At 43.8% G+C, this 27,758-nt stretch overlaps 1 protein-coding gene across 2 annotated transcripts in view; it reads right to left on the reverse strand.

Moving 5' to 3' along the window:
- Nucleotides 1–27,758, reverse strand: part of LOC124605801 (integrin alpha-PS2-like) — a 793,741-nt gene that overhangs the window by 165,527 nt on the left and 600,456 nt on the right. For both annotated transcript variants that reach the window (XM_047137699.1, XM_047137698.1), the window contains exon 5: nt 3,647–3,708. In XM_047137699.1, coding sequence (XP_046993655.1) covers nt 3,647–3,708 — 62 coding nt within the window. The remainder of the gene's footprint in view (nt 1–3,646; nt 3,709–27,758) is intronic.

Genomic DNA, 27,758 nt, shown 5'->3' on the forward strand with positions numbered 1-27,758 from the left:
GACCACCATGTACATAGGATTCGCGTAAATTTTATTTGATTTATTACATTATTCTCTGCCGTAATTACACATACTGACTCGTTCCATGCCCAAGGAGCTTGGCTCCTCAATTTGCTCCTGCGTCGCTAGAAGTGGATATAAATAGAGAAGAAAAAATTAAATGCCAGGGTGACCAAGCAACGTGAATAGTTGGAGTGGTGTGGAATGGAATGTCCTTCGCGGAACCAAAATTGTTCTTACGGCTGTACAGCTCCGTCGGTCGGCCGTACGACCGCGACCTCAGACAGAGCACGGCTCTTAATACATTGGCGCCGCAAGACGGGTAAGGCTGCAGCGTGGCGCCGCTAAAAGCCGCCAAATATCCGCGCCGCGTTCGGCCCGGCGCCACGGCGGGTCGTCCATTGTGGCGTGTAACGCGCCGCCGTTTGCAAATGACAATGGTTTCGGCCTAATGTATACGACGTCGCCGGCGCGGCCGTCACGTATGGAAATGGCGGTAAATATTTATGAGCGGGGGACTTTATCTGGCGAGCATTGTCATCGGGCGCCCCGCCACAAATCGCGCTGTCTTGTCCGGTGGCGGCGGCGGCCGTGTACCCGCGGGTCACCGGTTCGTCCTCCGCCATCCATCGTCAGCCGCCCCCGGCTCCTCTGTTCTGTTTTAGGCGGCGCACCGCGGCCAAAGCATTCCGGCGGGACACGCTGGCCTTTTTTGCTCCGCCGGGCGCGAGACATTAACCTCCCATCGGCAACAACTCCCGCGCGGCGCCCCGTTCATTTCCTACTGTGACCGCGGCGAGGCACTCAGGCCCCTCGGTCCAGGGCGCTCCCCATTGTCATTAGCTTCTAGCGTTTCTTTTGACGTTTAAGTGGCGCGACGCGGCCTCCCTCTAAAAACTTTAGTTCTCCCGTTCTAAAATTTGTACAGTGGTCCATCACCACGGCTCCGTATCCAAACTACCTAACGCTCGCAAGCGAGGCGATGCTCGATCTGCGTCTACGTCTCTACCCCACAAGCTATCTTACAGTGTGTGGTGCAGGTTGCTTATGATACCATCTTTTCGTGCCTCTCCTGTTCCATTCACAAATAGCGAGCGGGAAGAACGACTATCGCCAAACTCCCGTGCGAGTTCTAATTTTTCGTCATATTCATTTCATAAGACATACAGGAGATAGGCAAAATAATGTTAAGACCTGTAGTTACCTGGGAATGGTTTATCAATAAGGGTTTGGACCCCCATTTACCCGTAATACAGGTGCGACTCTTCTTGGAATACTGGCATATAATCTACATCTACATCTACATTTATACTCCGCAAGCCACCCAACGATGTGTGGTGAAGGGCACTTTACGTCCCAGTGTCATTACTTCCCTTTCCTGTTCCACTCGCGTATGGTTCGCGGGAAGAACGACTGTCGCAAAGCCTCCGTGCGCGCTCGTATCTCACTAATTTTACATTCGTGATCTCCTCGGGAGGTATAAGTAGGGGGGAGCAATATATTCGATACCTCTTCTCGAAACCTGGACAACAAGCTACACCGCGATGCAGAGCGCCTCTATTGCAGAGTCTGCCACTAGAGTTTGCTAAACATCTCTGTAACGCTATCACGCTTACCAAATAACCCTCTGACGAAACGCGCCGCTCTTCTTTGGATCTTCTCTATCTCCTCTGTCAACCCGACCAGGTACGGGTCCCACACTGATCAGCAATATTCAAGTATAGGCCGAACGAGTGTTTTGTAAGCCACCTCCTTTGTTGATGGACTACATTTTCTAAGGACTCTCCCAATGAATCTCAACCTGGCACCCGCCTTACCAACAATTAATTTTATATGATCATTCCACTTCAAATCGTTCCGCACGCATACTCCCAGATATTTTACAGAAGTAACTGCTACCAGTGTTTGTTCCGCTATCATATAATCATACAATAAAGAATCCTTCTTTCTATGTATTCGCAATACACTACATTTGTCTGTATTAAGTGCCCATCCGCTGCAGATCTTCCTGCATTTCGCTGCAATTTTCTAATGCTTCAACTTCTCTGTGTACTACAGCATCACCCGCGAAAAGCCGCATGGAACTTCTGACACTATCTACTAGGTCATTTATATATATTGTGAAAAGAAATGGTCCCATAACACTCCCCTGTGGTACGCCAGAGGTTACTTTAACGCCTGTAGACGTCTCTCCATTGAGAAAAACATGCTGTGTTCTGTTTGCTAAAAACTCTTCAATCCAGCCACTCTATAGTCTCCAGAGGAATGTTACGTTACTCTTTGATCAGGACCTCTTCTAACTCCTGTAGTGACGAGGGAGGCAGAAATCTGCTCCGTAGTCTCCAATACCGCCCACAAGGGTTCGATAATGTTCAAGTGCTGGTCAGGGAAGACGCTGCAGTTCAGTTGCGTGCTCCTCGTACCACGCTTGTACTGTCCTAACCGTGTGAATGTGTGTGTTATGGTCTTGAAATACGGCATCATTGTTGGGGGACAACATTTGAAGCATAAGCTGCACCTGATCACCTAAAATGTTCACGTAATCGTTGACTGTAACACGTCCTTTGAGAGTAATGATGGGACCAACAGAATACCGTGTATGGCTGCCCACACAATAACACTTCCACCGCCACACTTAACCGTTGGAATCAAATTGTTCACATGGCTATAAGCACTATGGGACTTAACATCTGAGGTCATCAGTCCCCTAGACTTACAACTACTTAAACCTAACGAACCTAATGACTTCACACACATCCATGCCCGATGCAGGATTCGAACCTGCGACCATAGCAGCAGCGCGGTTCCGGACTGAAGCACCTAGAACCGCTCGGCCACAGCGGCTGGCCCGTTGGAATCAAGTAATGAGGATTGTAGGCTTCTTTTGGCGTTCTACACACGTCAGTCCGGCCCGATGTCGGTAATAACGAAAACGTTGACTCGTCGGACCATATGACGTGTTTCCTCTGATCAGCCCTCCAGGATTTATGCTCCTGACACCATGTTTTATGCTTCTTTGTTTTATTTGTCGTCACTAATGGTTTCGTTATAGCAGCTAGTCCATGAATATTTGCTTTATGGAGTGCTCGGCGGACAGTGTCGATAGATACGGGGTCTCGATGATGGCTACTGAGCTCTGCAGTCACTTTAACTGCGGTGATTTTGTGTTGTTTTGACACAATTCGTGTTAGCGTACGATGATGTCTGTCAATTAGTTTTAATTTGCGCCCACTATCACGTTTAGTAACAGAGAGCAACAAAACAGAGCAAGTCACCTTTCTTACAGACATCGCTGTACCCAGCACCTGTATTTCGTAAGCCACTTGCTACGAGTAGTTGGTCAAATTCAGTGAGCTGGTAGATGAAGTGAAAGCCAGGTGCGAACAGAAGTCTGCGCACGTTGGACACAGGCGTTTTGCGAACACATTGTGAAGAGCCTACGGGACATGAAGCTGCCTCTTCACTCTGCTGGCAACAGTAGAAAGGAAGTGTGCTTTGCACCTGCAGAATAGTTCGTCGATTTCCAGTACAACATATTAATTACACTAATAATTTGTTCTTTGGAACAGTACCATTATGAATACTCAAAAATGGTAAGTCAGCACTTCATAATTGCGTGCGGTATGTGAGACTTTTACGATCTTACCTTTGACAAACATGCACTGAAACCAGCCTGACAGTATCCTTGTCGATGGTAACCCCATTCACCTGCAACAAACAAGTACTGTTTAAACAGACGACAGACACTTTACATGATGTATAGCAAATTATTAGTGACCTGATGCTAAAGCTCAGTCACTGAGATTAAATTACAGGAGCTTCCAAGAACATTCATACTCAAAACTACAAAGCGTTGCTATCCAACGGAAGTTAGCTAAAGTGCCGTGGATTTTCTCCAGAATTTTTAGTAAGAAGTGCTCCAAGCGCTATTAATAAGAAAAATAAGTGTAAAAGAAATGATACAGACTCAACACTGATAATCTTGTTCCGAAGAGTGTCTAGTTTTGTCAGTTCTCGGTAACTTGAACGTCCTCGACCTTTTCATTAAGAAATTAACTGCCTCAAAAGGAAAATAATGAATATTTTGGAATCTATCTAGAAATGGAACCATCAAAGGAACCATCCCGGCATTTGCCTGGAGTGATTTAGGGAAATCACGGAGAACCGTCGTTCTCTCAAATGCGAGTCCTGTAGCTAAGCACTTGTAAGGGATCCGTGATTCCACGAACATAGATGCTAGTATCCGTCGCCCAGGTCGATAGCAGACAGGAGTCGATTGTCAAGCGCTGCAGGAGGCAGTGAGACGAGTGTCGAGTGCGGAGTACCACTGGAGGGTGTCGAGCGAGCAGTGGTGCGGGAGAGACGGGCAAGAATGGTGGTCGAGTAAAATTCACCGGAATATGACGAGTGAGCACGTCCCCCTGATCGTCGTGGGGTTGACCCTCACTAATACCGATTCGCGAGTGATACGGAACAGAAAGTGACAAGTGCCGAATTACGTGTTTCGCGTCGGCCAGCAACAACCATGGGTGCAGTGAGGATTGTTGTGAATGTTAACCATCAGCATTGCGTGTGACGAAGTACTGAAAATCAGCAACCAATAAAAAGATATAACTGTAATTAGACGTGTAAGGCGAAAGTAGCAACTGCCTCAGAATTTGTGTGTTAGTAGGAAATATATATCAGTTTGTACATCGCAACCTTTATGGTCCTTGATAATAGACAAACTCTCAATCATTCCACTATTCAGTCTCAGAACAGCCGCACTCGGTTGAAATACCCCTGAAACCTCAGCAGAAGAAACCGATAACCTTTCATCCTTTAAGCACACGGTCATATAATCATAATAATTAACTGTTTGGTGGCTTCGATAAATTACACAAAATCCAATGAAGGAATTAAACGGGGGTGTTTCACACTGCACCACCTCACTCGCTGAAAGCCTCACAAACGTAATTAACCGATACAGGCCGATAATTTTGTTTTCTTTAGATGAAATTTTCCTCCCATTTTTCGGAGCCTTGGTAACAATGCGACATTTTAACAGGCAAGATTTAGATTGGAATCTCTGTCACACCGTCTTATAACAATCAAGCCATCCGCTGTAATAAAAAACTAAGTGAAAGTTCAGTAGATGGAACTGCTGAAGAATAGCAACGACGAAACAGATAGAAAGAAAAAAAGAAAAACGGAAAAAAATCGGTAGCTCTCAATATTGATAAACGATGGATCGATGGTTCGGATCTCGCTTCGGTCATGATTAAAAAAAAAAAAAAAAAAAGTGATTACTGTCGATGACTCTGCATCGTGGGGTCGATTTCCAGCCGGATCGGCGATTTTCTTTGCTCGGTGACTGGGTATTTGTGTCGTTCTAATCATTTCATCTCATCTTCATCGACTCGCAAGTCGCCGAAGCGGCATCGAATAGAAGTACTTACAACCGCTGGCAATACGTTCATTTCATGTTTTCTTTTCCTAAGAATTCCACTAATGACTCTTCGCCGGCAACTGCTTTCCCTACGACTAGACTTACGTGGTAGTTCCACTTTAGGACGCGATGGACGGGTACCCTGGGTATTTTACGGTTATTACTGTTTCTGCTGGTTGATAAGCAACAGTGTCTGCCGCCTTAGCTGGTTACTTTAACAACGGTGTCGCTCTCGTATGGTTTGCAACAGGCTCACAGAACTTTGAGCCTCAATTTATCAAAAATTGGTGTAAAGCGCTTCGTACCTGAGCAGCATTCGTTACGGTTAAATATGTGCTACAGTCCTTTATTCTAAGTTATGGAATAATGGATGGGCAGCAGCTGCTAACGTTACAATGCCCAAAGAAATTTCGGGGTATCAACCAGTCGTCGTTTACTACTGTCCGCAATATTTCGACTGGGTATCTGCCAATCATCTTCGGGTGAGCCACTGAAGGCAGACGAGAACTTCCTCGCTCTGTAAGTTATTAGCGATTTGTGAGAATCCCACGCATGCAACAAGGGCGTGGTGGTAGACTGATCACATGACCTGGTGGGCAGCGTCGTCGCTGGTGGAGTTGGCGGAGCTCAATTGTCCTCAGGGCGGCGCTCGCCGCGACCGTCGTACTCTGGAAATGACGGGGTCCACGCATTATCCAAATGGTACCCGCCATCACGGTTCACTAGATTCGCTTCTACGCAAATTTCGGCCGATTTTTTTAGTTATAAAAACCCAAAAAGATGTTACTATGGCTAAAATAATTATTTTAATACACACCACTGAGAGTCCTTGGAGATGAATTTTCAGCAATAGCAGACTTGGCTGCAAAAGGAAATTGCAGCATAGATGCTCGGTGCAGCGTTCTTCCACTGTGCTCGTGGTCTGGTCTATGTTAGCCGTACCACACTGGCAAGCCATTTTGTAAATTCCACCGTTCTTAACAACAGACCGTACTTTACTGATCCCAGTAGGTCTGTAATCTTTTATGGTGGGCGGTAAACCACTCTGCTCTGATATTCTCGGATGATACTGTCTATGTTGAACGAAATACTGGAATAGAAAAGCTAGAAATTTTGCCAACGTGCACTTCTGGTTTTTGACTTTCACCGATAGCGCCTGTTAACCTGCTGCGTAGAACATCAGTTTTCTCTGAACTCTGTTCTTAGGTGTACGAGCACTTCAGCAAAGATGTCTGGATCCGAAATTATGGGAGCTCTACGTCTAAGCGATCTAAGCACAACCATAGTTTGTAATGTGTCATGAGCCACATCAAATAAGGAGGAAAGTCATGTGTTTGTAAAGAATGGCAAGAAAGCTGGAACAGAGAAGAGAAAGGGTGGAGAATCTACCACTTCCCAACATAAAAGATAAGTTGTAAGTAGGCTGTTTAGGTTTTTATGTTGATAACGCCTCGTAGCGCTCTGTATGAAAATCAGTGACTGCTCTGTGTACAGTCTTTGGCTGGTTAGACTCACTGTTGAAATATTCGCTTGTGTAGTGTTGGGCAGTTAGATGTGAACAGCGCGTAGCGTTGTGCCGCTGGAGGTGAGCCGCCAGGAGTGGTGGATGTGGAGAGAGGGATGCCAGAGTTTTTAGAGGTTGCTATAAGCGGACGATCTGGACATGTGTCCGCCAGAAAAAGGAAATTTGTAAAGATGGATATGACTTTTGAACACTATTAAGATAAATACATTGTTTGTTCTCTATCAAAATCTTTCATTTGCTAACTATACCTATCAGTCTTGAAAGTCTTTTCGGGTTTGCTGCCGGATCCTAAAATCAACTTGACTCGATATTTCGGCGATCCAACTGTTCGCCATCTTCAGGGAATGCTGCTTCTGCTGATGAGTCCCGCTGAGAACTGACGCAAGATTGCAATTCGACGTCCTATATAGGCCACCGTTCAGTACACGGCGCATGCGCCGCCCATCACGGTTTCTGACTTCCAAAACAGGGAGGTGGCGCCGCCCTTAGTTAACCCCTTCAGTAGTCAGAATCTTTTATTTAGATGGCAGTATTGGCGCGCGCTGTCTTTTTTAGAGCTTATTGAAAGTCAGATTGCGTTGCGAATAGTTTGAGTACGTTCAGTTTTACTCAGCTGTCTTTCTATCAAATAACGTAGGAGTTTACGAGCACAGTCATTCATAATTTTTCCAAGGGGACGTTACAAAGTCAACAATATCATATTTCATTGTGATGAAGAGGCCATGCACTACCGGTCGGAACATGGTCCACATCCCAACTGCTTATTGAAAATACGACAAGGTACCACAGATAATTGTGAATGTGGAGCATTTGGCACCCTGACGACATCGTCTGGGAGTGTGCCTTAGACAAGATGTTAAAGGCCAGCATAGGAAGGTTTTTGACAGTACACCTGTCTGTAATATAATGAGTTTTGCTACAAGCTGAACTTACTGACAGCTAAAATATCTGCTTACGTGCTGCAAGCCTACATGGCCGAGAGGCAACCAAGAAAAGGCAATATGTCATGACAACGAGACACACATGGTAGAGCATTTACCTACAACAACATTCCGGAGGCAACCAGGAGCAGAGCCTCAGGGACGATCAGGAAGGATTTCCTGAAACACAGACAGCCATCTCCCAATGTCTTCAACCTTGAGTAACACGGCAGTACAGCCCCTGTGAATCCTGAGTTGTGCCTCAGCGCGCCAGGGGCTAACTGTCCAGACAAATAAGGAAACAAGGTACGAAAGTGTAGAATTCTGTGGTGTGACGCTGTGTAGTGCAATGTTGTGTACTATAGTGTAGTCTAGAATTATAAACTACAAAATTTGTGTTTTAGCATCGTAGGTTAGAGTAGTAGATAAGTAGTATGTGCCTTCTGGATTCGGGATGAACACAAACCTGTGCGCCAGATGGAAATGGAAATGAGCGTTTGGCGTCATTGGCCGGGAGGCCCCTTACGGGGTAAGTCTGGCCGCTTTGGTGCAGGTCTTATAACATTCGACGCCACATTGGGCGAACTGCGCGCCGGATGGGGATGAAATGATAATGAAGACAACATAACACCCAGTCCCTGGGAGGAGAAAAATCTCCGATCCAGCCGGGAATCGAACCCTGCCCCTTAGGACGGCAGTCCGTCACGCAGACCATTCAGCTATTTTTTTTTTATCTCATTTTGTTCTATCTTGTTCGTTGAATTTGTTCGTGGCGGACGTCCGATGACATTCGTTCAGGCTGTTCGTTGATACGTTCACTCAGTTTTTTTTTTTTTATTACAGAGGGTAGCTAAACCCTCCGACCGAACACGCTGAGCTACCGTGGCGGCTATCGGGGCGGACGCTGTGCGCCAGATGACCAAAGAGCAGTACGTATATTTTTAAAAATTATGTACATTATTATTTTAAGTAGATATTTTATGTGTCTTTTTTAATCTTAAATACCATAATGCTTAGTTATATTTACTCATTTGAATTTATGTTAAAATATTCAATGTTATACATACAAACTCAGGTGCTACATATTGTCTGTTGCTGTATGTAGATAACAAAGTACAAGAAAATCGCAAATAAATAAATAAACGACGTGATCTCGACGATTCTATATACAAATCCGTATTGCTGTGTTTACGTTGAACCGAATGCACTAGAGAACCATCAATATTCCGCTTAACAAAAACATTCAGGAAAGGCAGACAACAATCTGTAGCACTGATGTATTGTGCTACCTAGTCACAAAGCATGTGGAAGCACGGTAGCAGCTGGTCCAGAGCTCTGGCAAAAGGAGAGTGCGCAAATAAAATTTAATTAATACGTTTGATTACAGATTTAGCTTTGTCTTCAAATTCCGAGTCAACTGATAGAAGTCACGGGGTAACAGGGCTATTAGTTTAAAAGTAGATTTAATTAAATGCTGATTAAACCGTATCACATAAGTTTTCTGCGGCAATTAGGGACTAGGAGCTTACTTAGTCACAGGACTCCCGGGTCGTGAAGAGTTTTAATTTTCTGACGTCTGGTTTAATTGATATAGAATTTGTACAACGTGACGTATTCTTGGAAGACCAAGGTAGCTGTTAATTTGAATTTCAGTCCTTCTTCAGCAGCAGCAAAGGGGCACACCCCACCAACAATTTTGGCGGAAGACCCATTATTTCAGGTATTTCAACCAGTGGGATGGGACACTGCCTTCACGGACCGGAATAAATTCGCAAGAGACACGCCTAGTAGGTTGGTCATGGGGTTCCTTTTCGTTAGTGGTGGACACACAGTGTGTCTTTGAGTCTTCATACCCAACAGTGACGAGAGACGCAATCGACGATCCCAATTGAAGTCATTTCTTAGCTGGAGCAGTCTAGAGTGTTCATCGTCGGCTAGAAAGATGCCGCCGTTATGCACGGATGTGCATGGTTCCTACACCCGTAGCGGCCACTGATCGCGCGACTCGCTACAGTACTGTCCGTAATCAGTTTCCGCGTGCTAATCGGTAACAGTTCCGACGTGTACCGAACCGTAGGCGTGGTGAACATATCATGTTTCCGGAATAGCAATCTAAACTTTCCCTGCATGGGCCGGTCTTCTCAATTGACACAACTATCAGCATTTCAATTATGTCTTGGACCACTCTCTCTTAATTTAGGTTTAAAACATTCATCAAAATGACAGTAATTTGTTTCCTGTTTAATTGTTCTTGTGAACTATCCTGCAGCAAGACTAGTTCACTCAAGATTCTTAGCTTAATTTGTGTACAGTAACTGTTATTCACTTGTAACAGGCTATCTCTCATTTGATATGTTCTTCTGGAACAATAAATGCAACACTTTACCAGATCTGTCTGTCTTTCCTCGGGCTGTACCTTCCCCCTGCTGTCTCCTTTCATTATCAATTCGAATACTGGAACCTCACCTAGATGGGATGGAGCCTTATGTCGGATGCGAGCCGGTCGCGGTGGCCGAGCGGTTCTAGGCGCTTCAGTCTGGAACCGCGCGACCGCTACGGTCGCAGGTTCGAATCCTGCCTCGGCCATGGATGTGTGTGATGTCCTTAGGTTAGTTAGATTTAAGTAGTTCTAAGTTCTAGGGGACTGGTGACCTCAGATATTGAGTCCCAGAGTGCTCAGAGCCATTTTGTCGGATGCGATCGGGACAACAGCAGAACCGCAGTTGAGATTTAACATCACCAGCTCATTAGTGGAACAAGGCAAGCAGAAAGCCTACTTAATCACTGCTATTATAGTTTCAATTAATCTCATCATCACGTCATCACAAGAAACAGCAGCCACACATCTTTCTCTGTTTCCTGAGTGAACTGAGTATGCTCATGAATCGAGTTAAGGTAATCTAAGAACTCCATTAATTTATCTTCTTTATGAGGTAAGATTCACGCATATACCACTGATTTCAGCGTCCTCTCATTACAACTCGCCGGGATAAATTTTAAAATAAAATGCGCATTACAGTGCTCTCTAACAAGAATTTGACGATGTCAGCACACACACACACATACACACACACACACACACACAGAGAGAGAGAGAGAAAGAGAGAGAGAGAGAGAGAGAGCGGGAAGACATATCTAGTCACTGTTCTTCCTCAACGGCGGGGGTGGGGTAGCGAGACCCCGCTACGTGTTTCCCGCTCTCTGCCTCTGCACTACGCAGCAAGAGGCGAGGGGCGGAGTCGCATAAATCAGAGAACGCCTCGTAACAGCGCGGGCCGGGACGGCGTCTCATTACCATCTGCAGTCCGCGGCCCGACATATCCCACTCGGCGCCCACACTTATCACGGCGGCACGGCGCCCTCGAGGCGCCTTTGTGTCAATACGGAACGGCGGGAGGGCAACCAAACCGTGCGTCGGTCTATGTACTGTACGTCCCCGCCGTTGTTACGATGAAGTCGTAGGTTAGGACGCACGCGCAGGAAAATGCGAGGGGCGCGCAGTAAGTAATGCAGCACATTCTTTTCTGGGCCAATTTCGGTTGAAAAAATGCGGGATTTGTTGTGCGACGTCATGGAATATTCCCGCTCCAGCGTCTCTAGTTTCACGAAGTTCTAACACGTGGCCGTACTGTACGTAGTCTTCGAAATAATGTCTGTAACGAAGGTGCATTGCAAGCAGAGACCTCTCGCTGAATTTTATTTTGACGGAAAACCAGAACATCTCAGACATTCTTAGATGCTTGCAGAATGTCTGCCGAGACCTGGAAGTTAACAAAAGCACCGTGAGCAGTTGGACGAGGTGTCTGGCATCATCGCAACAAACTCGCGCAAACTCGCCCGGTTTCCCGCATGCCGACCGGCTGCCCATAGCTGCGATCCCTACAATGTTCGAACGTGCGGACACTCTCATTCGACGTGATCGATGGATCACAATCAAACACCTCACTGCACAACAGGAAATCTCTGTTGGCAGCACTGACACACCCGTTGGGTTACTCAAATGTGTGTACCGGCTGGTTTCAAAAAAATGGTTCAAATGGCTCTAAGCACTATGGGACTTAACATCTGAGGTCATCAGACCCCTAGACTTAGCTGGCTGGTTTCCTCGCCGCCTAACAGAAGACCATAAAGACCGTCTATGTGGAACTACCTGCGATTTACGAGGCTTGTCTTGACAGTTTTTTGTCGAACATCGCCACAGGCACTGAAATATGGTTTCATCACGTCACAAAACGGCAATCCACGGAGTGGCACCACACCACATCTACCCCAAGAACAGAAGAAGTGGTCAGAAGAAGTGGTCAGTCAGCTGCAGCGAGTGGAACCAGCAGCAGGTTCTGCAGGCCAGCGCTGTCACTGCGATGGAAGCACTGGACAAGCCCACAGCGCGTCAGTGGTATGATAAGGAGAGTTCTGGAACATTTTTTGTCTGATTTACTACTCGATCCCTGACACTGATACACTGTACTCGCATTCGGGAGAATGACGGTTCAAACCCATATCCGGCCATCCAAATTTAAGTTTTCCGTGATTTCCTTACACCACTCCAGGCAAATGCTGGGATGGTTCCTTTTAAAGGGCACGGCCGATTTACTTCACCATCCCTGACACAATCCGAGCTTGTGCTCCGTCTCTAATGACTTCGATGTCGGCGGTAAGTTAAACCCAACCCTCCTCCCTCCCTTCCTTCCTTCCTTCTTATTGATTCAACATGGAAACGGTCCCAGACGCATAGACAATACTCAAGAATCGGTGGAACAAATATTTTGTATTTTGTCAAGATTTTCCCATTGACTCTCCGTCTAGCATCAGATGTTCCTCCCATTTGTTTTATGTGGTCATTCCTCCTTAGGTTCCTACGGATGGTTATTGCTGGGTACGTTATGGCAGTTACTGTTTCCAGTGATTTGTCACTAGGAGAGTAATGTTGCAATAGCGGATCTATTCGCGTACTTGCTCGCAGTACGTGACATTAATCTCGGTTCAGGGTCAACGGCCAGTCCCTGCACCAATTACCGATTATCCTGGTTTTCACTACAATTTTCTGGTGTTGCAGGTGTTTCTGATTGACGCCTGCTTGTCATATGTCTCATGTACGTGACTGTCATGAGTATATATGTACGGAGCGTCGTAGTTGCCAATGGCATTTCCGCATTAGTAACAACGGTTCTCGTCAGATCACTGAAGTTAAGCGCTGTCGGGCTTGGCTAGCACTTGGATGGGTCAGTGTCCGGGTCTTCCGAGGGCTGTTGGCAAGCGGGGTGCACTCAGCCCTTGTGAGGCCAGTTGAGGAGCTACTTGACTGAGAAGTAGCGGCTCCAGTCACGACAACTGATAATGACCGGGAGATCGATGTGCTGACCGCATGCCCATCCGTATCCGGTGGCGCCCAAAGGTGAGCATGACACGGCGGCCGGTCGGTACCGTTTGGCCTTCAAGGCCTGTTCAGACGGAGGTTTTATTCTATTTTATCTATTTACTTATTTTCTTGCAACGTCTTGATGAAGGAAACGAGAGAGTGAAACACGGTGTCCCCACATTGCTGAATAAGACGACGAGGACCACTGAGCTTAGAGTCCTTTATCGACGAATGGCTTAAGGGGTAACACCACTGCAGAATTTTCAAAAAATCTTTATTGGTTTAAAAGATGCTTTGAACATTCGAAAATATGAAGCAAGAAGTCTAACCCCCGGAATAAATAAATAAATAAAAGTCCTATGGAATTCCGAGATCGTCCTCTATCGCATCGGCTGACCCGAAATGGCCAACTCGATACCCTCTGTAGTGTCTGGGTATAGAAAGGCGTTTCAAAACAATAATACGATAGCTTGGCTTCGTCAAGTGTCAATAAGTGTACGAAAAAGACAATTGTTTCGCTTCGAATCTTAATTTTTGTGTGAAGTGTTGACTTTTGATTGTTTGTCATCTTATAGTACTCAGGTTTGTCTTTCAAAAAAGGATGAGTGCTAACAAAGTGTATTCTGGCATAAGAGGTACGAAAACATCGTATACAACACGATGTCGAAGCAGTATGCCATAAGTGGAGTCAAAAGAATAGATCTGAAGCTGAGAACAGTGCGGAATGAGTCTGTGCCTCTGCTAAGAAATTGAAAGACAATGACCAGGATTTCGATGTGAATTACGGATTGAGCTATAGGATTATTAACTTTCCTGCCGTTTTCTCTGTTATTTCTCAGTACGTGAAATGCAAAACGTGCAGTGCAGACATCAAGCTGCAAGAACGAAGTCCTCGAGGCTTAGACTTCACAACAATTATTATTTGTCCAGAATGCCCAGAAGTTATTATAGCAAGTAGTAAGTTAATACGGAACGCATATGAAATCAGCCGTCGAATCGTCCTAGCAATGCGCCTGTTTGGAAGGGGCCTAGATGAAATTGTTTTGTGGGTTCATGGAATTACTACGAGCGATATTTCAATCGATCTGTGATAAACTATTGGATATGATTTCGATCGCTACGGCAACAATATGACAGGCCAGTTCTGGGATAGCAGATTAATGGTAAGAGTTTTCTAGAAGTAGAATTTTTTTCATTTGTTCATGTTTATAACACATTTCAAAACTTCAAACGCGTTTTTCTCCAAACTTGATTTTTCAAATCGATACGCAGAGTAACTACAACAATTTTCAGTCTATTTATTTGAAAATTTAACCACAACTTTGAAATAACATTTCAAATTGAACTACGTAGGGAATTTTCGGTTAGATAATTTAAACAATATTTATTAACAAATGACTGTCCTTTTTTGTTGAAAATTGAACGACTTTATTCAAACACTTGTCAACTACAAAAAAATCAATATTTCTACAATCCCCTACGTGGTTCACTAGCTATATTCATGTGGATTACATAGATTTTTTTCTTTTTTCCAGATTCAAATTAACACCAGTTATAGTTAATGCCGCAGGTCGCTTCGGGAGAATTGCTGTATTGTCGCCATTTTGTATTACTTTTCGAAAAAAGTTTTTTGTAATAAACTTAAATATATGCTCAGAAACTAATCCAAATATTATTTATCTATTGTTTCTCCTTTTGTCCGAAAACATTGTCAAGAAACTCTTCTTTTTGGCTGTTACGGTGCTGTTATCCTTTATGACCAATTTTTCCCTCAATCTCTACATCTGTTCTCTGCAAGCCAGCGCATTTTGTGTTGTGGAAGTTTTATAGCGTACCAGCATCTTCCCTTCTTTTCATATTACATTCGTGGATGGGAAAGCGGGAAAAATGACGGCATTCCGTCGAGATAAGTCTGAATTTCTCCTGTTTTAATTTTATCGTCAATGGTCATTACACAAGATGACCTTCAGAGCGGTTTGCTTATTTCAAAATGGCTCTGAGCACTATGGGACTCAACTGCTGTGGTTATCAGTCCCCTAGAACTTAGAACTACTTAAACCTAACTAACCTAAGGACATCACACACATCCATGCCCGAGGCAGGATTCGAACCTGCGACCGTAGCAGTCGCACGGTTCCGAACTGCGCGCCTAGAACCGCGAGACAACCGCGGCCGGCAGGTTTGCTTATTTATTTGTGAGCATATTTCCACTGTCGTTTTCACGTGAGTTTGCGGTTTTACGATGTCTAACTTGACACAGCAGCGTGCGAGTATAAAGTTTTGCTTTAAGGTAGGGAAAACCGCTGCAGAAGCATAACAGACAACGCTTTATTTTACATCAGACCCCAGACTTACGACGGGAGGCAGAACTTTAGGATAGACTCTTAAAACTGGTATAAGCGTTTCAAAAACGGTCGAACATTGGCCTATGATGACGACTGTTCCAGACGGTCGTCAACTGGGTTCATACCAAATAATGTTCACAAGGTAAGGGATATGATTCTGAAAGATCGTTGGAAGACCATCCGAGACCTCTTCAACACCTTGGGATTAACGTATGAACGTATTCTGTCAGAAATATTGATTGCGAGAGCGATTGTGGCCCCTGCTTCGAGACAACCAAAATCAGTATAGGGGGAAGTCTACAAGAGTCTTAAACGTCTGTTTCAAGACAGTTCAAATTTTCTTTCAATTTCACAAGTGACGTAACTTGCGTTTTGGTTTTGACACTGAAAACTAACCAGTTATCGTCACAGTTGAAGAATGCTTCAGCTTGGCCATAAAAAGGTCAAAAATAATATTAAGTATTTGATGGTATATACTGTTCAGGAAGAGTTCGACCCTCCTGCTTTGAGGGCGTGACGTAAAGAGAAAACGGCCACAGGATTATGAACGAGTGGGTACTCCACCACGCAACGTACGACCGCCTATAGCCTACATTATTCTGCAGTTTTACACTAAAAGGATGACAACTCACCAAACTTAGCTCTGAGTAGCTTCTCCCTCCTTCCCAAGATAAAATCAAATTGAATGGGCGAAGATACATTGGAGAGGATTTGAGAAAAATCAATGAGTTCTACATTCCCTACCACAGAAAAACAAGATGTATCTCAAAACGTAGACGTAGGAATCTGTGTATTCGCTGCCAAGGCTGACGGTGTACAATAAGATATAAGTAAGACACAATAATTTAAAAAAATGTACTTCGATAATTTTTTGATACCATCTCGTATTTTACAATCGGTAGACTCCGTGTTACAAGATTTTCAAAACATCTTGGTTCCTATAAACTGTACGACATCTATATGGATACTCTGCAAATCACATTTAAGTGCCTGGCAGAGGGTTCATCGAATCACCTTCACAATTCTCTATTATTCCAATCTCGTACAGCGCGCGGAAAGAATGAACACCTATATCTTTCCGTACGAGCTCTGATTTCCCTCATTTTATCTTGGTGATCGTTCCTCCCTATGTAAGTTGGTGTCAACAAAATATTTTCGCATTCGGAGGAAAAAGTTGGTGATTGGAATTTCGTGAGAAGGTACCGTCGCAACGAAAAACGCTTTTCTTTTAATGATGTCCATCCCAAATCCTGTATCATTACTGTGACACTCTCTCCCATATTTCGCGATAATACAAAACGTGCTGCCTTTCTTTGAACTTTTTCGATGTACTCAGTCAGTCCTATATGGTAAGGATCCCACAATGTGCAACAGTATTCTAAAAGAGGATGGAAAAGCTTAGTGTAGGCAATCTCCTTAGTAGGTTTGTTACATTTTCTAAGTGTCCTGCCAATGAAACGCAGTCTTTGGTTAGCCTTCCCCAGAACATTTTCTATATGTTCCTTCCAATTTCAATTGTTCGTAATTGTAATACCTAGGTATTTAGTTGAATTTACGGCCTTTAGATTAGACGGATTTATCGTGTAATCGAAGTTTTACGTGTTCCATTTAGCACTCATGTGGATGACCTCACACTTTTCGTAATTTAAGGTCGACTGCCTCTTTTCGCACCATTCCGATACTTCTTCTAAATCGATTTGCAGTTTGTTTTGATCTTCTGATGACTTTATTAGTCGATAAACGACAGCGTCATATGCAAACAACCGAAGAGAGGTGCTCAAATTGTCTCCCAAATCGTTTAATAGATAAGGAACAGCGAAGGGCCTAGACACTACCTTGGCGAACGCCAGAAATCACTTTTGTTTTACTCGATGACTTCCCGTCAATTACAACGAACTGTGACCTCTCTGACAGGAAATCACAGATCCAGTCACATAACTGAGACGATATTCAATAAGCACACAATTTCACTACGAGCCGCTTTTGTGGTACAGTGTCAAAAGCCTTCTGGAAATCCAGAAATACGGAATCGATCTGAAATCCCTTGTCAATAGCGCTCAGCACTTCATGTGAATAAAGAGCTAGTTGTGCTTGACAGGAACGATGTTTTCTAAACCCATGTTGACTGTGTGTCCATAGACCGTTTTCTTCGAGGTAATTCATTACGTTCGAACACAATATATGTTCTAAAATCCTGCTGCATGTCGCCGTTAACGATATGGGCCTGTAATTTAGTGGATTACTCCTGCTACTTTTCTTGAATATTGGTATGACCTGTGCAACTTTCCAGTCTTTGGGTACGGATCTTTCGTCGAGCGAACGGTTGTGTATGACTGTTAAGTATGGAGCTAATGCATCAGCATACTCCGAAAGAAACCTAATTGGAATACACTCTGGACCAGAAGACTTGCTTTTATTAATGAAAATGTAGATACGATCATGCGTAGTAGCTTCACAAAAAAAAAAAAAAAAAACGGAAATCGAGTTAAGTAAAAAGTCAGCACCTCACACAGAGAAAGGTGTCTTATTTTTAAATGTTCTGACACATTTCATATAATAGCCATTTGTAGCACGTATGATCCATAGAACGTGCAAATAACTAACGTCTGCATCAGTGTAGGTGACATCTTCCAGTAAGAATAAAAGCGAGCAGTTGACGACGAGCAGACACATGAGCTGTTGATTGCTGTCCGTAGCACGAACATCTGCGTCCTGCATGTTCTGAGTGGCGCGGCGCGGTGCGTGAGTGCGAGGTGAGGTGGGGGGACTTCCGCGGACGAGCTCTTGCTGTTTCCAGCGTCCTTAGCGACCAGGACTGTCCACCCTTAAGAGCTCCACAGAGACGGCAGCCACAGTTATCTCGAGTGCAACAGCCGACGGCTGGTTCCTCAAGAGACCACTCCTGCTGCACGCCCCCTGTCTCCTGCTCTGCTGGAACACCTCTGCCACAGCGTCATAAGAAGCATGCCTTCATCTACATCTACATCTACATCTACATGGATACTCTGCAAATCACATTTAAGTACCTGGCAGAGGCGTCATCGAACCACCTTCACATTTCTCTATTATCCCAATCTCGTGTAGCGCGCGGAAAGACTGAACACCTGTATCTTTCCGTACGAGCTCTGATTTCCCTTATTTTATCGTGGTGATCATTCCGTCCTATGTAGGTCGGTATCAACAAAATATTTTCGCATCCGGAGGAGAAAGTTGGTAATTGGAATTTCGTGAGAAGATTCCGTAGCAACGAAAAACGCTTTCTTTTAATGATTTGAAGCGCAAATCCCGTATCATTTCTATGACACTCTCTCCCATATTTCGCGATAATACAAAACGTGCTGCCTTAATCTCTGTCAAACGGCGTGAATAAAACAATCAACTTTCCCTGGTGTCACTCGCTCGTACAGCAACACAGCTAATCATTAAATCTTAGTTTTATTTTTTGGTTACAAGTCTTCTGACTAGTTTGATGCTGCCCACCACCAATTCGTCTTCTGCGCTAATCTCTTCATATCCGAGCAGCACTTTTACCCAATTTCCTCAATCATTTCTTGAATAATATCTTGGAACTCTTACATTTGGTGCGTGTTTGCATAGAAAAACAACAATATCAGAAATTGAGTTCGCCTTGATGCAAAACACCTTGTTATTCGTTTATTTCTATATTTTTCCAAACTAGTTTCGGCAACAAATATCACTATCATCAGTGGGTTTATAATCTAAAACATGCAGAAAATAGCATGGTTATAGAAACACAGTGGCACATTATTACATTTTTACTACTCTTTTTTTTAAATATAGTTTCTATGGATACTTTTATACTACCTTATTTATTGTAGGTTACAGCGTGTTTTTGAGAATTATTGTAGCTGTTTTCGACATATTTTCTGTGCGTTTTTTTGCCGTTTTCACTCAGCGAACATCGTGCCATCTGCAACTGTGTGAGCGCCTGTTAGTAAGCAAAATTCTAAAAGGTGAAGGAATCCAGTTATTTGGTGTGTGCTGAGCTGTTGCTTAGCTATTCGTGTACTCACGTTCATTGGATGGTATGGTGTATAGAATCAGCTACATACCATCCAACAAATGTGAGTACACGAATAGCTAAGTAACAGCTCAGCACACACCAAATAACTGGATTCCGCAACACTAACGCAACCGCAAGTGTATATTGCTGACGTAGGAAGTTCACCTTTTAGTATTTTGTTTACTAACAGCCGCTTACACAGTTGCAGATGACATGATGTTCGCTGAGTAAAAACGGCAAAAAAAAAAGCGCACAGAAAATATTTCGCAAACAGCGACAATAATTCTCAAAAACATGCTGCAACATACAAGAAATAAGGTAGTATAAAAGTATCCATAGAAAACTATATTTCAAAAAAACGAGTAGTAAAAATGTCATAATGTGCCACTGTGTTTGTATGAAGAAGTCCCATACTCCTTGACAAAGCGTAGGGGAACGATGCGGGAGACCCGCACCGCCGTACTAGGCGAGGTCCTAGTGGAGGTGGTTTGCCATTGCCTTCCTCCGACCGTAATGGGGATGAATGATGATGATAAAGACGACACAACAATACCCAGTCATCACAGGCAGGTGAAAATCCCTGACACGGCCGGGAATCGAGCCCGGGACCCCGTGCTCGGGAAGCGAGAACGCTACCGCGAGACCACGAGCTGCGGACTGTGTTTGTATAGCCATGCTATTTTCTGCATGTTTTAGATTTAAAAAACCCACTGATGATGGTGATATTTGTCTCCGAAACTAGTCTGGGAAAATAAAGAAATAAACGAATCACAAGGTGTTTTGCATCAAGGCGGACTCAGTTTATGATATTGTTGCATTTCTTGAATATATTGTAGTCCCTGTCTCCCCTTACAGTTTTTATCCTCTACAGCGCCCGCAGGTGGCAAGGGAATTATTCCTTGAAGTCGCAACACATGTTATATCATCCTGTCCCTTTTCTTGCCCTCGTTTCCTCTTGGTCTTTTCCTCGCCGATTCTGCGGACAGCATCCTCATTTTTTATCTCATTATTGCATCCAATTTTCTGCTTCGTTCTCTAGAACAACTCAAACGCTTCTGTTCTGTTACTTTCCGGTTTTCCACACACCATTATTCATTTCCTTAAGATGCTGTGCTCCAAAACGTACATTCTCAAAAATTTCGCCATTATTCGGTTTATTCTCAATCAATAGTATTTCCTACTCAACAGTTCCTGTAATTCTTCCTCATTTTCCTTGAAAACAGCAATATAATCAGCAAATCTTACAGTTGATATACTTTCAAACTGAATTTTAGACCTCAATCTTTCTTTTAGTTTTTCTATACCCTTTTCAATCAGAGTATTTCGTTCTTGGTACTTTCATGTTAACATGTGCTATATTTTGCGTTTAGAAGAAACGGTGCATTTTATCTCTTGCGCTGATCCACTAAACGGTACTGGTGACCGGGCAGTTTGTTACCATCTCTTTCTCCTTCTTTCCCGTTCCAGTACTTTTAATGTACTTCAGATGCCTAGGATTTTAATCAAATGTTGCAAAAGCAAAATTTTAATGTCATAATAACGACAATAATTGGTTTGCATCAGTATTTAGTACGCCGCTTCAGCATAACTTCCAAGAACTGCGTTTCAGAGAAATACATCATTTTAAAAGCCTTCGTACGAAAATTTGAGAGGGACATGAGTCATGCTATTGATTTAAGAACAACAACAGCTTCCACAGCGTCATAGTTGACAACATATACTATTATCAGTATCTTACTAAGCATTAAAACTGAAAAGACAGGTCTGCACAATTTGACTAAGCGAGCGTCTAAGTGTGAGTGATACTTCTATCTTCAGTCTTTTACGCCGCTGTTCTGGAACGTCCGTCCTTTTTACTTTTTTTCTTACTGGAAGTCTCTTTCTTTCTATGTTACTTTATTCAATTGCCTTTGGTTTGCTGGCGCTACCTGTGGATAAAGTGTCGGGTTTGTTGCTGGCCACAGATCGGGGCAGCCTTATGGACAGCTATCGTTTCCTGTGTGGAATGTTTTCTGTTGCCTCTCAGACCGCAAGTCCAACCATTCTGGCAGGTCGTCATCCGAAAAGTACTCTGCGTTAAAAGTAGCTTGTAATTTTCCAGAATTCCTCGCAATTTTAGAGACTCTCAGTCTTCATGCTAGATTTTTTTCTGAAAGTTAACTGAAAAATTCCGAAGTTAATACGAGTAAAAAAGTAAACGAGTTGTCATATCTCCTCTTTTGATCCGCGGCTGTATCAACTAAAACACTATTCATTTCATATGAAATCACGGGCAAAAAATACGTTATCACCACAGCTGACACAGAATATAGAATTGGATGATGCTACTACGAGTGACGCTACATTTCTTTTTCTTTTCATTCACACGTCGATCTTCACCCGAGTGGACGCAGCAGAGCGTTGTACAGCTTACGTTTAGGGTACAGAGTCCGTCATCTTCATATTCTCTGGTTTTTATCGTTGTGTTCTTATTCCAGAGCGCCGGCCGCGGGGGCCGAGCGGTTCTAAGCGCTTCAGTTGGGAACTGCGCGACTGCTACGGTCGCAGGTTCGAATCCTGCCTCGGGCATGGATGTGTGTGATGTCCTTAGGTTAGTTAGGTTTAAGTAGTTCTAAGTTCTAGGGGGCTGATGACCTCAGATGTTTCCCATAGTGCTCAGAGCCATTCTTTCCAGAGTGGTGGGGTTAAATGCTGTGACGATCATCTGATCACATTCAGATATCATGAAATTGTTTATAACAGTCTGGCTGGCAACGTTCTTACTGTGGCGTCAAATAAAATAAAAGCTGTCTTGCATGACTGCCCTTAATAGTAAAGTGCAACATACATTGAACAGTAATGGGTCAGGACATTTTACTGTTGAAAGTATAATGAATTTTTTATTGGCGGCAGTGACGCAATATGGCTTTTATTTTATTTGACGCCACAGTATGAGTTTCTAAACCTGGTCCTATTGGAAACGTCTAGGAATTTACACTGACGTCCGACCATGTCTTCTGGGCGCTTAACTTTTTTTTATCAGGCGGTGTACTTCTCATATATTCCTTCCTTCGCCCACCCTATGTAACCCTGCCTTCTAAATAGGGGAATACCTTCACTTCTTCACTACTGTCATCACCAGTTTTGGTGTTGAGCATGTAGTTATTCTTTCTTCTACTCCCTTCATCACTTTCGCCATTACTCTAACTATCCTTAAGCCATAACCTGTGCTACGTGCTCTCCATTCCCTTCAACAAGTCTTTGAAGTCTATTTTAGATCCGACAAGAAGGTTATGTGGCCTGTGAACGTTAATACCAGTATCTGTTGCCTTTGTATTTGGGTCCTCTTCCGAAATTTTATTTCACTTTCCTCGTTGCTTCTTCGATGTACAAGGTGAGCACCAATATTGATAACATCCTTCTTTACTTGAACTTGTATTTCTGGAACTTCTATTTCTTGATCTTCCACATCGGTATTGTAGATAAAGTAGATTATTGGTCTGTCTCTGTGATTCAACCTTGTAACGATTGTGAACATCTTATTCCATTTTGCATCGTTTCTCTCTAAATCCACAGATACTGATTTTTATGAGCTCCACCTTCCATCGGTAAGAGTAACGTCAGAATTTCTTCTCTCGTATTTTCTACATCTACACTCCAAAAGCCACCTTCCGGTGTGTGGCGGAGGGTACTTTGTATACCATTACCACTTCCCCGTTGCCTGTTCCAGTCGCGAATGTTTCGTGGGAAAAACAATTGTTGGTGGCCCTACGAGTGAGCTTGAATCTCTCTAATTTTCCCTTCATGATCTTTTCGCGAGGTACACGTAGGAGAAAGCAATGGTTTGGTTGGCTCTTCTAGGTAGGTATGCTATAGGAACCTTAACTGTAAGCTACACCATGAGATGTAGCACGCCTCGTTTGCAGCGTCTCCCACTGGAACTGACTGAGCATCTGCGTGGCGCTTTCTTTCTTACTACACGAACTTGCAGCGAACCGTGCTGCTCTTCTTGGGATTTTCTCTGTTTCCTTTATGAAACCCATTTGATACGGGTCCCAATCTGACGTGCAATACTCAATTATTGGTCGAATTCATTTGATGCGTGTCCCAGTCTGACGGGCAATATTCGGTTATTGGTTGCGAGTGGATTTTGTAAGCTACCTCCTTTGTGGGTGAACTACCCTTACTGAGGATTCTTCTAGTGAATTCCAGTCCGACGTCTGCAGTACCTGCGATTATTTTTATGTGGTCGTTCCCTTTTAAACATCTCCATATGAATAAACCGAAATATTTAATCGATGTGACTGCTTCTAGCAATTGTTCTGCCACTGTGTAATCGTAGAGTAATGGGTTGTTCTGTCTACGTATGCCTAATACGTTACGTTAATGTTGAGGGTAAATTGCCACTCTCCACGCCTAGCGTCGATCCTTTGCGGCCTTCATGAACTCCGCTACAACTTTCTAGCTTCGGGATCTTCCGCTAAAAGCCTCATTCAACATACGTTATCCACTAGGAGAAGTAATGGTCTTGCTACACTCCCTTGACATAACACTGACGTTACTTTTACTTCTGAAGCATCATCTCCATTTGAAATTACATTTTATCTTCTGTTTGCTAGAAACTCTTCAATCCAATCAGACAGCTGGTCTGATAATACGCACGCTCGTACTTTGATCACTAGGCTGCATCGCGGAGCTGTATCAAGCGCCTCCCAGAATTAAAAGAAGACGGTATCAACCTGGGCGCCAATATCCACTGCTTGCTGGGTCTCGTGGACGGACAGAGCGAGTCTGGTTTCGCAAGATCTTTGTTTTCGAAACCCTTGTTGATGCCTACAGAGAAGATTTCCGGTCTCCCGAAATGTCATAATACGCAAGCATGAAACATTTTCCAAAATACTACAACAAAATGGCGTCAGAGAAATAGGTCTGCCTCATCCCTTGAAACCAAACGGATGTTGCTGCAGTAACGCTTAACCCTTTCCTTTCATTCTTTTGTATATCGCTGTGGCCATCAGTTTTCAGTCGTGACTTGTTGGTTCAAATGGCTCTGAGCACTTAAACGTAACTAACCCAAGGACATCACACACATCCATGTCCGAGGCAGGATTCGAACCTGCGACCGTAGGAGTCGCGCGGTTTCGGACTGAAGCGCCTAGAACCGCTCGGCGTGACTTATAAGACTAGTTGCCCGACAGCTTTCGTACTTAACCGTAAGTGTCTTGTCTAGCAATGTGATAGTATATTGGTTTCCTGATACTCTGATGGTAAGTCAACTGTGTACAGATTTTGACACCTACTCAGATAAGTTTGTTTGCTACAGATTTCAGTAGCACCGAACGTAATAGTACCACCGACTCCGGTTGATTCGAGATTCAACATGCTGAGTGAAAATCCATTCTGGAGACAGTTCCCACGGGTGTGGCTAATGCTTTTCACTGCAACATCATTTTTTCTACGATTGATAGTCTCGCCACGTATGTAGGAGAACTTTTGTCAAGTTTGAAAAGTAGGAGAAACTTCTGGCGTGCGAGCTGCTCGTGAGTTGAACTCGGATCAATCATTGGGCAGAGAATTAGCCAACGAAAGGTAAAGGTAAAGGGGTTCGGATCCCGTTCCAGCACACGGTATTTATGTGCAAGGAAGTTCCAGCAGACATGTTTCAGCTCAGTCATTCAGTGTCAGTCTGTTATAGACATCAGCGAAAGAGGCCATGTTGCAGTGAGACGGTAGACAACTGAACTCCATCCCGTTGACTTCAGTTAAGTACCAGTTCCTAAATCTACATTCCTTCCTCTACAAAGGGCATGTGGTGCACCCAGTTCGTAAGTATTTGAAAAAATGTTGGACTCGCCCTCTGAGGGTTCAGTACAAACTTAATTTGTATATCGACAGCTCCTGCATCCCTGGAGTGGAGATTGACGATTTAGTTTGCTGTCGACACTGATAATGGTACGACATCGGCCCAGGGAATGTATTAAGTTTCAAGTCGGATAGCAGATGACAAAAGAAACACTGTTTCGTGTGATATAAGTACAAATTCACAATTTTTGGATTTTTATCCTTTACTTGTACTGTGAAACCTTGCTTCCTTCCAAATTTCATAAGTCTAGATCAAAGGAAAGTACCTTATACGTTTTGATGAGTGAGTTTTCAAGTGTTAAAGTATGTGACATAAATTGTCGTATCTTTTGCTTGCGTTGACTTAGAAGCTTGTATTTGTTACAGCGCAAAGGGACTATATACCCTAGTATGTGACATAAATTTACACTTGATACGTCTACCTATTCATGAGGAAAAGGGATCTTAATAGTCGAACGAATAGACAGACAGTCGGAAAGTAAATGACAATTTTTTTTTCTTATGATATTATTATAGATTAACAATTTTCCTAGTTCTTCCCGTTAGTTTTACTGTGAAACGCTGCTTCATGTCAAATTTCATGGTTCTTTATTAATGGGAAGTATACTATAGATTTTGATGAATGAGTTTGTGAGTATCGAAGTATGTGACAAAAATGACCGTGTTTTTGATGACACTGTCTTAGAAGCTTCAGTATTTGACACCGCAAAGGGACGGAAGACCTTAGTATGTGACATATATTTAAACTAGATACGCCTATTTATTCCTGATAAAAAGCTTTTTTAATAGACGGAGAGGGAGATAGACAGACAAACATACAACAAAGTGATCCTATAAGAGGTCTGTTTTTACCGATTGAGGAACTGAAACCTAAAAAGCAATGTTTGCGTACTGACGAGAGCTGCCGATAGAATAAAAATTAATTAAATATCGGTTTCAGTCGCCTGAGCATCTTCAGGTTTAATATTTTGTCCACTTTTCGTTGGACGCAGAGTATCCGCAACTGTCACTAATATTTTTATTGAATGTAGCATTTGTTGCGCCAACATTACACCACGACCGTATTTGGTCCTTAGGCCATTTTCAAGCGTTCACAACTGGACAACACGACCCTCTCTGTTAGCTGGATTACACCAGACACCAACTTGCTGCACTGCAGCTGTTGTTCCGTTGTGAACGTTGAAAATGACATAAGGATCGAAACCGATCGTGGAGAAAGTTTGCTGCACGTGGTGCTGCGACTGAATAAAAATATTATAAAGTTATTTACGGTAGCTCGTATGTAACAAAACCGCTCGTTTTAAAAAAGTCAAAGCAGTCTAGACAGCAACCAAAATATGTTGTACAACAAGCGAATTGTTTCAAAAGACTGTTTTTGCAATAACAACCTATTTGAAACTTCGTGGCAGATTGAAATTGTGTGCAAGACCTGAACTTGAACACAGAACCTTAGCGTCCGTGGGTATATGTGTTATCCAGGCACAGGTACTGCTTTCCTCCCGCCTGTAGCTCCCTCTTACCTTCCAAATAAAACAACGCACACTCCGTTGCAGATAGAAATATTTATTCTGGAAAGATGAATTTATCAGTAGCTCTTGGAGGTTGTGAAATATCACATTCTTTAAAGGGAAAACGGATAAAAAAACAGAAATCGACAGAAAGTGGACCTGGCCCTTACATATTTTCAGTGGTCAATTTAATGCAAAGAATGGTAAAACGGAGTAGCCTAGCAGATCAGAATCAGCAACATAAATCATACCTGTAGAGTGATATATTTTACTGCGTGTTCCCGTCTGATGTGGAGGACAATGTGGAAGCACTACCGAAGGCCTTGTCTGTTGCGGGAGAGCAAAGCAAGATGTAGAGGAGGAGGGACACGCTGGTATTGTCTCGGCAGGGTATCCGGGAGGAATCTTCGAGTGGTCACGGTCGGTGGCCGGACCAGTATGCTAGCCAGCGAAACAAAAGAGTCGTCCGCGTGCACGTTTCCTTATTCGAGCGCGTTGATACGATCCGGCGCCGTCGATTCCAGATTTGTGGCCAGTGGATCATCGCGATAGCGGGCGGCGTCCCGCGGGAGGCGGCGGATGAAGCCGTACTGCCGCAGATCCTATCGCCGACCGTCAGCCGGGGCTGCCGGTCAGAGCCTGCAGGCCGGCAGGGCGATCTGCCGCGCGCCGACTGCCCGTCGCAGCCAATCGCGTCATCTCGTGCGTTTGTGCCGCCGCGAGGGAACCGAGCAGATACACCTAGAAGCACTCACTGCACTGCTTTCCATCAGCGGTTCTCTTCAAAGGTGGAGAACATACTAGTAAC

This window comes from Schistocerca americana, chromosome 3, assembly GCF_021461395.2.
Source record: "Schistocerca americana isolate TAMUIC-IGC-003095 chromosome 3, iqSchAmer2.1, whole genome shotgun sequence".
NCBI lineage: Eukaryota > Metazoa > Arthropoda > Insecta > Orthoptera > Acrididae > Schistocerca > Schistocerca americana.